The sequence below is a fragment of the Sinocyclocheilus grahami genome, unplaced genomic scaffold, assembly GCF_001515645.1.
Source record: "Sinocyclocheilus grahami isolate Dianchi unplaced genomic scaffold, SAMN03320097.WGS_v1.1 scaffold132.1, whole genome shotgun sequence".
Classification (NCBI taxonomy): domain Eukaryota; kingdom Metazoa; phylum Chordata; class Actinopteri; order Cypriniformes; family Cyprinidae; genus Sinocyclocheilus; species Sinocyclocheilus grahami.
In genome coordinates, this window is record NW_015505311.1 from 2,468,566 (window position 1) to 2,481,886 (window position 13,321).

General features: G+C 39.7%; 1 protein-coding gene and 1 long non-coding RNA gene across 2 annotated transcripts; both read right to left on the reverse strand.

Moving 5' to 3' along the window:
- Nucleotides 1–407: 407 nt before the first annotated feature.
- LOC107590779 (uncharacterized) lies at nucleotides 408–1,615 on the reverse strand. The gene is made up of 4 exons (XR_001609818.1): nucleotides 1,565–1,615; nucleotides 1,176–1,391; nucleotides 620–934; nucleotides 408–533 (listed from the first exon to the last, which is right to left on the reverse strand). It is a non-coding gene; the product is annotated as an uncharacterized lncRNA (long non-coding RNA).
- A 2,549-nt stretch (nucleotides 1,616–4,164) lies between these two features.
- Nucleotides 4,165–8,107, reverse strand: LOC107590752 (OX-2 membrane glycoprotein-like). The gene is made up of 3 exons (XM_016279659.1): nucleotides 8,034–8,107; nucleotides 7,560–7,901; nucleotides 4,165–4,478 (listed from the first exon to the last, which is right to left on the reverse strand). Exons 1-3 carry the CDS (start codon nucleotides 8,074–8,076, stop codon nucleotides 4,165–4,167), a joined length of 699 nt encoding a protein of 232 aa, XP_016135145.1. The 5' UTR covers nucleotides 8,077–8,107.
- Between the last annotated feature and the right edge of the window lie 5,214 nt (nucleotides 8,108–13,321).

A 13,321-nucleotide genomic window follows, 5' to 3' on the forward strand; every position in this document is an offset into this window, starting at 1 on the left:
TGACCCAGAAGCTAATCTCCAGCATGCCAGGGCGAATTGTGGTGGTTATGAAGAACAAGGGTCAACACCGTAAATATTGACTCATTATATTTGCTTGCCAATAAAAGCTTTTAAAACTTATGATATGCTTATAATTGTTTTTCAGTATACCATAGAAACGTGGAAAAATAATCTACAAATACTGAAGCAGCAAACTTTGCAAAACACAATTTGTCACTGCCAAAAATTTTGGCCACGACTGTAAATCTGCATGCTTTTTCATGTCTAAGTAGAGTTTGTTTTATGTTTTACCTGAAGCACTTATCCAAGACTTTGGATCAAGTCTAGAATACAATAAAAGTACAGTTGGTCACACCAGTGGATTTATAACAGTGCATTTCATATGTTGATACCTTGTATTGCTCCATACTGAAAACACAATGTCATTTAATAACACCATAATATTAATAATACAGCACTGAGTGCTAGCGCAGCTGCGTCTGCCTTTAACTGGCCGCTCCATGCTGAGAACTTCAGACCTTTATACGGCTCAGCTGTAGAAAAAGTTGCATGTGTCACATACAAGAGTATTGCAGCATACAAGAATTAAGAATCAAAATAATGTTTCTTCAGCTCAAACCTGTGACAATGAGGTGCACGAGATGGCCTCTCGCTAGAGTCCCACTGTTGAGACATTCGGCATCACACTGCTAGAAGCCACTGTCTGAACGTCTCAAGGAATTCAATGTCAGGAAAATGTTCCTTAGCCTGTACTCCTCTCTTTCTGTTTCATTTACTGTGATTAGATATCTGCTCGGATCCGTGATTTGCAAAGACTCACGGATGTTCATATACCACCAATTGGTCTGAATGTCGCAATCCTGTATCTTATATTTCACCGTGCACTTGAGGCCTTCCATCTTCGTTACCGGTTCACGCGAGTATATCACAGTCACTGCACATGGGAAATATTTTGTAATAGCCCATCAAAAATACAGATTGTATCAGAAATGACATCAACACCAAAATTACTTTAACAAAAAGCTGTATTGAAAACAAATGCATCCAATTTATTTATATATGCCAAAAAAAAAAAATGATAACCTGAATGCTACTCTCAGTAACGTATTGCACTATAGGGTACATTTTGAAGTTTAAATTATATGTATCCTAGTTAATAATTGAATGAGACTTACCCACTGCCAGAGAAGACTGCAGAGAACAACCATTATAAGGAACGCAGTGGTCGGGTGAAAGATCTGCATGTTTCTTTGCTCAGTCAGTTGGAGGAAATGGCTAACTTGAAAATGGCTACCCAAAGTTTGTCTGAAGCTCTACTGCATTGACAACTTCCTTTAAACTTTGCAGTTGCAGCACTGATGCATCACTTTAGACAATCACAGACCACATGCCTGCTGAAAAAAGATGTAGCAAAGTACTGTTTGAAAGTTTTGAGTTGGTCATTTGAGAGAACAAAAACTCTAAATGAACTTAATTCAGTTTTCGCTGGAGGTGGTTTGATACTGCAAGTTGTGTTAAAGGGTTAGTTCACCCAAAAATGAAAATTCTGTCATTAATTACTCACCCTCGGGTTGTTCACGTAAGCGTGTGGAGGCGCTGACCCAGATCCGGTGTAATAACGGCGTGAACGCGCGTCCACAAGTGACGCAGTAGAGACGCAAATGTGGAATAAAGTCTTTTATTTTTGTTTTCTTTGCGCAAAAAAAAATATTCTCGTAGCTTCGTAACTTTACAGTTGAACCACTGATGTCACACGGACTACATTAGGGCCTTTCGCACCGCGGGAACCTTTTCATAGTACCAGAACTAATTGTGGAACAACCAGTTGGTCATTTGAGAGAACAAAAACTCTAAATGAACTTAATTCAGTTTTCGCTGGAGGTGGTTTGATACTGCAAGTTGTGTTAAAGGGTTAGTTCACCCAAAAATGAAAATTCTGTCATTAATTACTCACCCTCGGGTTGTTCACGTAAGCGTGTGGAGGCGCTGACCCAGATCCGGTGTAATAACGGCGTGAACGCGCGTCCACAAGTGACGCAGTAGAGACGCAAATGTGGAATAAAGTCTTTATTTTGTTTTCTTTGCGCAAAAAAAAATATTCTCGTAGCTTCCTAACTTTACAGTTGAACCACTGATGTCACACGGACTACATTAGGGCCTTTCGCACCGCGGGAACCTTTTCATAGTACCAGAACTAATTGTGGAACAACCCACTTTTTGGCGTTTTCGCACCGCCGGAACTGGGTGCGATTTTGGTACCAGACTGCCTTTTTCGAGAACCAAATTAGCTCCTACTCCGGAGCAGGGTCTAACCAGCACAACTGATACTACCCGTGACTTAAATAGACATTGATTGGCCAAACGCGTACGAAAACACCCTCAACCGCCATGATTTAAAACGCTGTGTAAACATACCGTAAGCATTGTCAACTTTTTTCGCAAGTATGGAGAAAAGCGATAGATGGACTGACGCTGAAGTGCACATTTGAAGAGCAGCAAGTGTAGCACTGCCAGTTGTCGTTGGAGATTCTTAGTCCTCCTTTCAATCGCTTTATGTATACGTCGACATTCCATGTCCATTATTGTGAAATAAAGCGTCCTCCATCCTCCTGTTATTAACGTTGTTCTTCTTTGTTTCCGTTGTTGAACGCCGCGCACAAATGACGTCGCTGTCAACCGGCTTACGTCACTTCCTAGTACACACTGTCGGTGCGAATGCAACCCTATAAATGGTACAGGGAAATAATACTTTAGTACTGTACATTTAGTTCTGGAACGAAAGCGGTGCGAAAGGCCCTTTTGTCGATCATCTTGGTACTTTTCTGGACCTTGAACGTGGTAGTTATCTTGCCGTATAGGGGAGGTTCAGAGAGCGCTCAGATTTAATCAAAAATATCTTAAATTGTGTTCCGAAGATGAACGAAGGTCTTACAGGTTTGGAACAACACGAGGGTGAGTAATTAATGACAGAATTTTCATTTTTGGGTGAACTAACCCTTTAAATGCAGCATAGACACATACAGTAGTTAACATACCTAGATACATTTTCTGTGTTTGTCCGAACCCCCCCCCCCATGTGTATGGTTTACACATTTGGTAGAAGTACAGAGTATTACAATGTTATTAAGTAATCCAGTCATTGAATCTAACAGTTCACATTTTTAATTCAGCGCAATCACATATTACAGGTTATAAATATACTGTAACATACATAGGTAAGAATATATCACACAGAAATCTTTTCAACACAAATAGGTGTTTATCCTTTTATGATTTACTTAAATACACTTACTTTCACATTTTTAATTCAGCGCAATCACATATTACAGGTTATAAATATACTGTAACATACATAGGTAAGAATATATCACAGAAATCTTTTCAACACAAATAGGTGTTTATCCTTTTATGATTTACTTAAATACACTTACTCAACAAATAACAATATAATAGTATAAATACTAACAATAGCAGTCATCTCGCTGTGCAGCCTTTAGAGTTTCATGCAGGAAACCACAAAACAGCTTCTGTATCCATTAATGACATTCACTTTCTTTAACACTACTGAAAACTAGGTTTCTCAGCCTTTAGCTTATCTGTATTGAGTAACTATGTTTTTCTTCCCCAAATCACTGTCATTGCTCAACACAAAACTTTACCACTGTAAAGTACAACATTAAGGATTGTGGGAAAACATCAAGACTTATATCAAGCTGAATTTATAAATTACTGTCAGACTCAACAGAAGACGACAATTAAAAACTATTTAGTGCATGGCTGTACATTAATTCGATTCATAAAGTGCAAATGTATATGCCTGAAAATATAAAGTTACAGTATGGATATCATCTGTTCATGATATAGTTGTTCCTTGTGATCAAAATACTCTGACATAGTGGTAAAATATTATATATATATAACTATATTTAATTATATTAATGCAATGGAATATTATACAGTAATGTAAACATAAATAAATAAATACTAGACAGAAAATTCATGATTCCTTTAAGGAACACACAGGTTAGAATCCAAAAATTCATATGAACAAAGGTCATGAGCAAAAATGCATACTATGAGGTAGCTGTAGAGTTAACATTCCTCCTTTGGGGGATTGAGGGGTTCCTCATAAGTAGATTTTATCCCAAAAGTGGCTCCTTGAAGTCAAATCAAGATGCCTTTATATTCTACTTCAGGCACATAGATTTGGACGCTGTTCTCCATGCTGTCACTCTGAGCCACACATTCCACGTACTTCCCATGAAACTGTGACAGCGGAAGCGTGAGGTTGCTTGTAATGGTGGTTGAGCTGTCTTTGTTGAGTGTTGTGGAATTACTTAACCTAAAGTTGTTCAGCTCTTTCTCTGCAGATTTCCAGTGGATAGTTGGAGTTGGTTTACCAGTGGCTGAACATGAGACTACAACATCTGGATCAGAACTGAGCGCAGGATTCACTGATGCTGTTATTTCTGAAATACCTGAAAAAATACCAGCAACATAATGATTTAATTACATACAATAATTTAATACTGCAAACACAAAACTATATAGCACTATAAATAAACATCTTATTATATTTGATTCTTTATTAAGGCATTACTAAATACATAGTATTTGCTTACTTAAATATTATTTAACAATTACAATGGATAATTGGCTGCATGTACTCCTTTCATTTTTCTAGAACTGGAAACTGAATTTAAGTTTCAGTTGCATCTTGAGCACATTGTTTGGTCCTGCATTAAGATGCAATTATTATTCATAGACAGATCTTTGAGTAACTTCTTATTCAAACCGGCCCTCTACCAGTTTGGGCATATCTGCATTATCCTGGAAGAAACTGCTTGTTTTGTTACTAACGCAACATACTGTACACTTTATACTGGCAAGGTGGGGGAGACTGGAGCTAGTTGGCACTTCTTGGTGCTTTCACACCTGGCCCGTTGTTTCGGAACCTGGCGCGTTTCCCCCCTTAGCTCGGTTCGTTTGGGCATATGTGAACACGGCAATCGCGCTCGGATCCGGCTCGATTGAAAACGAACTCTGGAGCGGTTCGGTTGTAGTGAGAAAGCAATCCGATCTAACGAACCAAGGAACCAGGCTATATCACAATGTATAATGGGCAATTACATAAGTTCCGTGAAAAGAATTAGCTTTGTTGTTTTGCTAATACTTCAAAATGAACCTGTGAATGTCTGTGGGAGAGCACGTCTTCGCCATTCAAAATAAAATAAAAAATCACACTTTAATTTTATAATACCGTCTTATTGCTCTTCTTCCTAGTAGGTGCATTTGAAAAAAAAAATTCCCGATGAATCCTGTACTCCTGAAAAAAAAAAAAAACAAGTTATTAGGTTACCAACTTTATACAGTTTTATCTCGAAAAGAAATGCGAAATAGAAGAAATAGTCAAATACATATTGAGTAAAAAAAGGATTATCACGACCAACCTCTATTTATGAGGCTTAAAATTAGGATCAACAGACACAACATGTCGGATGGTTGGTAGTATGGTCTGTTTCTAATCAGACACAGCCCTATATAACATAGCGAAAGTGAAAAAGATTTTCCCATTCAGCGTCATTTACTGGTTGTAAGCGTAAGCTTCCTTTTAGGGGTTCCCTGCGGTAGGTTTCGCGTTATATCCAAGCACGTGTTGACGTGGAATAGCCTTCCTGATAATGTTCAGGAAGATCTAGATTAAAGACACATCTCTTTAGCCAAACATTCACATAATGTATCTCATAACCTTGTACTTCAGTTATATTTGATCAAATGCACATCATCATTCTTTGCTTGGTTTAAACAGCATATGCCAATTGTTCTCTGTTTGATTCTCTGTTTCTGCCATGGGATGGTCATCCCGAGGTAACTAGGAATTACACAAGCTTCAGTCTGGATCTAACCCTTACAACGATCTGAGATGACTGAACACTAGCTGAGAAGAGATGATGCCAATGCCAACCCTTCAGAGGACCTCAGATGACGCCAACCCTGAACCAACATACAAAACGACCAAATTTTGCTATAAGTTTGATCGCAACATAATCATTGCTGTTAATAGCGTTCGTTTGTTTGAATACATGCCCTTAACTAACGGTGTGGTTTTTACTGTAGCTACATTTCTGCCATATGGACATCACCTTGACATCACCACTGATAAGATACTCCTAAATATAATGTAGAAATGTTCATGTTAAGCTGCTTTGCAATGATTTTTATCGTGAAAAGCGCAATACAAATAAATGTGAATTTAATTGAATGTACATGAACGTTAAGCTCGTCTATTCATGTAAACTGAAGATTCTTTATTAAGGCATTACTAAATACATAGTATTTGCTTACTTAAATATTATTTAACAATTACAATGGATAATTGGCTGCATGTACTCCTTTCATTTTTCTAGAACTGGAAACTGAATTTAAGTTTCAGTTGCATCTTGAGCACATTGTTTGGTCCTGCATTAAGATGCAATTATTATTCATAGACAGATCTTTGAGTAACTTCTTATTCAAACCGGCCCTCTACCAGTTTGGGCATATCTGCATTATCCTGGAAGAAACTGCTTGTTTTGTTACTAACGCAACATACTGTACACTTTATACTGGCAAGGTGGGGGAGACTGGAGCTAGTTGGCACTTCTTGGTGCTTTCACACCTGGCCCGTTGTTTCGGAACCTGGCGCGTTTCCCCCCTTAGCTCGGTTCGTTTGGGCATATGTGAACACGGCAATCGCGCTCGGATCCGGCTCGATTGAAAACGAACTCTGGAGCGGTTCGGTTGTAGTGAGAAAGCAATCCGATCTAACGAACCAAGGAACCAGGCTATATCACAATGTATAATGGGCAATTACATAAGTTCCGTGAAAAGAATTAGCTTTGTTGTTTTGCTAATACTTCAAAATGAACCTGTGAATGTCTGTGGGAGAGCACGTCTTCGCCATTCAAAATTTAAAAAAATCACACTTTAATTTTATAATACCGTCTTATTGCTCTTCTTCCTAGTAGGTGCATTTGAAAAAAAAATTCCCGATGAATCCTGTACTCCTGCTCAAAATTATAAATTAATATAAGGACAGCTACAAAAAACAACAACAATAAGCCCGCGAAGCTGTTGTCGTGATGGTTGACAGCCGTGGTGGAAAATAAACCGTGAAACGTTGACCAATGAGAGAACAGTTTCCTTGCGCGTGACTTGTATTAACAAATTTGGTCCGTTTAGACTTGTGAAAGCAACCGCACCAAGAACAAAAAGCAACATTGTAATAATTTTAAACCCTGTTTCGGAACAAAGCAATCGATCTACAGGTGTGAAAGCACCCCACACAAGCAAAATAATTCATAAATCAATTTTAAATCAGTTTTAAAATACATATCAAACCACTGTTTTGATCAAAGGAAACTGTATCAAATTTGACATTTAAAACACGTGGCAGGCTGCCCCAAACTGACATGCCCTAGTCCTGAAAACGTATAGTTCTACATTTTGGTTAAAATCTGCCTGTTAGCTGATACTTTTGTTTTTGAGAAAACGTTTGTGACTTCCGTGGTTTAGCTTACCTTTAACGGCGAGGCACAAGGTTTGTCGTTTAGGTTGGAATGGATACACTTTGAAGGAACAAATATAGCAAGCCTCGTCTTCAAATGTTGCGTTTTTGATCTCGATGGATGTTGAATTAACTGACGCCGCGGTGAAAGTGACTTTTCCGACATATCGATCATCCACATGATCCTTGAAGAGCTCGCTGAATGTAGCCAGAGTTTGTACCGGTTCCTGGTCACGTACCCGCTGCCATGTGACTTGTTTGACATTAGACGCGTCTGACAGCGTACAGGAGAATGAAGCATCCTGACCAAACACAACAACTGTGTCTCCTTGTGCTACAATTTCTGAAAGATAAGCTGCGAAATGAAAAAAAAAAAAAAACAAGTTATTAGGTTACCAACTTTATACAGTTTTATCTCGAAAAGAAATGCGAAATAGAAGAAATAGTCAAATACATATTGAGTAAAAAAAGGATTATCACGACCAACCTCTATTTATGAGGCTTAAAATTAGGATCAACAGACACAACATGTCGGATGGTTGGTAGTATGGTCTGTTTCTAATCAGACACAGCCCTATATAACATAGCGAAAGTGAAAAAGATTTTCCCATTCAGCGTCATTTACTGGTTGTAAGCGTAAGCTTCCTTTTAGGGGTTCCCTGCGGTAGGTTTCGCGTTATATCCAAGCACGTGTTGACGTGGAATAGCCTTCCTGATAATGTTCAGGAAGATCTAGATTAAAGACACATCTCTTTAGCCAAACATTCACATAATGTATCTCATAACCTTGTACTTCAGTTATATTTGATCAAATGCACATCATCATTCTTTGCTTGGTTTAAACAGCATATGCCAATTGTTCTCTGTTTGATTCTCTGTTTCTGCCATGGGATGGTCATCCCGAGGTAACTAGGAATTACACAAGCTTCAGTCTGGATCTAACCCTTACAACGATCTGAGATGACTGAACACTAGCTGAGAAGAGATGATGCCAATGCCAACCCTTCAGAGGACCTCAGATGACGCCAACCCTGAACCAACATACAAAACGACCAAATTTTGCTATAAGTTTGATCGCAACATAATCATTGCTGTTAATAGCGTTCGTTTGTTTGAATACATGCCCTTAACTAACGGTGTGGTTTTTACTGTAGCTACATTTCTGCCATATTGTGTGCTGCTCACTCAAGGTAGGGTCTCTGGCTGCTAATATGGCAGTGAGTCAGCAGCCGTGGGCGGGATCTGAGCAATGTGACGTCACACTTCTCAAGAGAATCAAAACGGCATGTCTAATGAGCCTGATTTGGTTTAATGGGGATTAAAAAATGAGTCGTTTTTTTTTTTATCATTGTAGGATGGTTGCGTGTCACATACTGCCAACACACATTTATGTTCAAACACCATGTAAAAGTGGAATTTGCATAATAGGCGCCCTTTAAATTTGCATCCAGTGGACCAATGCCATGTGAAACCACAGAAGGAAGTGCTGGGTGTTCTGCACTTCCAGTAATGAAAACAAATGAGTTGTCATGAATTGTCAAAGGGAAAATGGAAATGAAATTTTGCTGAAAATTTACTCAGGCCATCCAGGATATAGAGTTTCTTCACCAGAACAGATTTGGAGGAATTTAGCATTACAAATTCATGACGTCACTTCCGGTGCCAGCGCAAGCAGGCGGCTTTTCCAGTAGCTCCATCTTTGTGTCGCGTTCTTAGTTGTTTTTTAATAGTTTTTTACCTTTTTTTTAACTTTTATTATATATGTATTATATCCTATGGATATGGATTCGCCACAACAGGAGAATGGCCACAAACTCGTGTACACGAAGGACCGGCTGCTCGCCCTCAGGACTACGGCCAATGTTGGAATTGTCCCACACCTGCCACGAGAGGTGAGGTGGCCGTATCATTTAGGAAGTGGTCTCCTGAGGCTGAGGAGGCACTGAGGGACTGTTTTCAGTCTACTGATTGGAGAATGCTGCAGGAGTCGTATGGGGAGGACATTGAGGGTATCACCAGCTGCATAACTGACTACATGAACTTCTGCATGGATGTTGTGGTCCCTACTAGAACTGTACACGCTGCTTTTCCAACAACAAACCCTGGATTACCAGAAACATCAAGGACCTCCTTAATCAAAAGAAGAGAGCCTTCAGGAATGGTGACCAGGAGGAGCTGAGACCAGCTGAAAGAAGCCAAGGATACCTACAGAAGGAATGTGGAGCAGAAACTGCAGCAGAACAGCACAAGAGAGGTGTGGGATGGTATGAAGACCATCACGGGATACTGCTCTAAGCGGGGGAGCACAGTTGATGGGGATCGGGAGAAGGCCAACCAGTTAAACAACTTCTTCAACAGGTTTGACTGCCCTGCCTCCACTGCTGCAACCTGTCCCGCTGCCACCCCTGCACCTCCCTCGATCAACAAGGCTCAATGTGAAGAAACCACCCCCTTACCACCTTCCCCATTATCCACTGACACTTCCCCCCCTCCGACACCCACTGGGGAGAGCAACATCAGCAACATTACAGCAGGTGAGTGGAGAGCTGAGGAGGCTACGCACCAGCAAAGCAACCGGGCCTGACGGTGTGTGTCCCAGGCTACTCAAGGCCTGTACTCTGGAGCTGGGTGACCCCCTACAGCATATCTATAAGCCGAGTATGCGAGTAGGGAGGGTTCCAGTGCAGTGGAAAATGTCCTGCATCGTTCCTGTTCCGAAGAGACTGCACCCCAAGGAGCTGAATGACTACAGGCCCGTCGCCCTAACATCCCATGTCATGAAGACCATGGAGCGGTTGCTGTTACACCACCTCAGATCACAGGTCCAACATGCACTTGATCCACTGCAGTTTACCTATCAGGAGAAAGAGGGTGTGGAGGATGCCATTCTCTACCTGCTTCACCAGTCACTCTCGTACCTGGACAGGGGCAGTAACGCTGTGAGGATTATGTTCTTTGATTTCTCCAGCACTTTCAACACCATCCAGCCTCCGCTACTGAGGGACAAGCTGAAAATGATGGGTATGGACTCTTACCTGGTGAGGTGGATCACAGACTACCTCACTGGAAGGCCTCAGTATGTCCGACTGCACCTCTCAGACTGTGGTTAGCAGCACAGGAGCCCCACAGGGAACAGTGCTCTCCCAGGTCCTGTTCAACCTGTACACCTCTGACTTTAAATACAACTCGGACTTGTGTCACATGCAGAAGTTCTCTGATGACATGGCCATTGTTGGGTGTATAAGGAATGGACAGGAAGAGGAGTACAGGAGCCTGATCGGGGACTTTGTGGCATGGTGCAGGTCTAACAGTCTGCAGCTCAACACCACCAAGACCAAGGAGATGGTGGTCGACTTCCGTAGGCCCAGACCCCACCTGCAGCCTATGTCCATTGAGGGTGTCTGCGTAGAGATGGTCCAGAACCACAGAAATTGGGTCTGGAGTTAGACGACAGACTGGACTGGTCCCCAAACACGGGCGCCCTCTACAGGAAGGGACAGAGCTGACTCTACTTCCTGAGGAGGCTGGGGTCCTTTAACATCTGCCAGAAGCTGCTGCAGATGTTTTATCAGACTGTCATCACCAGCGTTCTCTTCTATGCTGTGGTGTGCTGGGGAGGCACCATTAAGAGGAGGGACACCACGCAGTTGGACAAACTGGTGAGGAATGCTGGATCAGTAGTTGGTGCTGAACTGGACACCCTGACATCTGTAGCTGAGAAAAGGATCCTCAGCAAGATACTTTCCATTCTGGACAATGTCCACCACCCTCTGCACCAAACCATTTCCAGGCAGAGGAGCTCCTTCAGTGACAGGCTGTTGTCCCTGCCCTGCTCTACAGACAGACTGAGGAAGTCGTTTGTCCCTCAGGCTGTACGGCTCTTCAACTCTTCCTTGTGAGCAAGACTTGAACTGGACTGTTGTTAATGGGCTTTCTAGATTGATGGACACAGAATTGGTGAGCACTGCCGTCTTTTATGTCCCATGCCATCTATATACTTTTATCTTTATACTGGACTTATATCATCTTTACAGTATTTTTATTACATTTTTATATATTTTAAATACCTGGATTTTGACTCTTACACTTTATAGTGTATTGTATTACATATTTGCACATCGTAAACACCTCTGTATATTTGCATATTTGATGCTGGTACCCAGCATCTAACGCTAGTATTTCCATTCATGCACTTATGTTTATTTTGTACATGTACTCTTTTGTTTTTTATTTTGTATTCTAAATTTATACTTTTTTATGCATGCTTTGTTGTCTGTTTTAATGTTGCTACTGGATACTTGAATTTCCCCTCGGGGATCAATAAAGTATCTATCATCATCATCATCATCATCACTTGCTCACCAATGGTTCCTCTGCAGTGAATGGGTACCATAAGAATGAGAGTTGAAACAGCTGATAAAAACAGTACTGTAATCCACAAGTAATCCATACAACTCCAGTCCATCTTGGATGGCCTGAGGGTGAGTAAATTTTCAGCAAATGTTCATTTTTGGGTGACCTATACCTTTAATGTGCCAGGTTTGAATGTGAATTAAGCAAGACATTTTTAGTGAACAACAACTTAAATTTATTATGCTTGTAACACAATTTTTTGGTAAGTTTTTTTACATTTTACATTTCAGGTGGATAGTGGTACTTTCCTTGCAGCATTTAAATACTAAGCTGGAATGAGTGTCACTGGATATGACTTAACAAGATACTTTACTTAGATAAATAAACCAATAAACCACTTAGGCCAATAAACTTAGATTGTCTTGTTGTCTGGACATATTTTTTTTTTTAAATGTCTACAAAAAAAAAGTTTCTGGAAAAGTTTTAGAAATGGCAAAATCGCTATGTGTGGTGGTTTAGCCATCAATGACTGACACCTCATGAGTGTTTGGGTTCAACAAGTATGTTTTATTTCAGAACTTTAAGCATTATGGACAGGTGACCTGTAGCTTTGCTAAACAGCATGTCAGTATGTTGTAGATTAGCGGAAAAGACTTTTGACTGCTAAAGCATTTTGTGGCTTGCACAGTTTCATGTCTGATTCTGTGAGTTTCAGTAATTGACATGGACACCTAAGAACTCATGGGCCATACATAGTGTAGATGACAAAGAATATATATTCTACTGTGTGACGTATAAAACTCAAAAACCACACAAAATTCACTTATACAAAAGTTTAAATTATATATATATATATATATATATATATATTTATTTATAAATATAAATATATATATATATATATATATATAAATATAAATATATATATATATATATAAACAAAACAATAAATGCACAAAAACAAACAAACAAACAAATCTATTCTATTTGATATACTAATTCTGAATTGGTAGCACGAACACAATATATACCAAACAGCTTAAAGCTTACAACTAAGCATTTTGCAGATTAAAGCTGAGCATATTTCTCTTAGAGAGCTGTCTGTAATAGAACTATTTAAAATCCTAAAGACAAATCTCACAATAATAAAGAATACAGAATGTTACAAGAAGAAACTTAAAATGCAGATGCAGGATGTAGAAACTGTGGAAAAATACAGGCTTTCTCAGGTGAACAGATATTATTTATACCATTATATTAAAAATGAGCTCATTCACGAATATAAACAGAAAGTGACTTTTTAGTAGATGAAAAAAAATGCATCAGAAAGATTTGTAAATTCTGAATAAAGTAGCAGCTGCGCAGTAGTTCAAACCAGACAAGCAGATTTTTTATCTTTATCTGAAAAAAAAAAACAATATA

What these genes read in the sequence shown, in the direction of transcription:
- LOC107590752 (XM_016279659.1), bottom strand. Translation starts at nt 8,076, where the DNA reads ATGTTGTGTCTGTTGATCCTAATTTTAAGCCTCATAAATAGAG. An exon ending in TTTAAGCCTCATAAATAGAG is followed by an intron (nt 7,902 to 8,033) that starts GTTGGTCGTGAT and finishes TTCATTTCGCAG; the next exon opens with CTTATCTTTCAGAAATTGTA. An exon ending in CTTGTGCCTCGCCGTTAAAG is followed by an intron (nt 4,479 to 7,559) that starts GTAAGCTAAACC and finishes GTATTTTTTCAG; the next exon opens with GTATTTCAGAAATAACAGCA.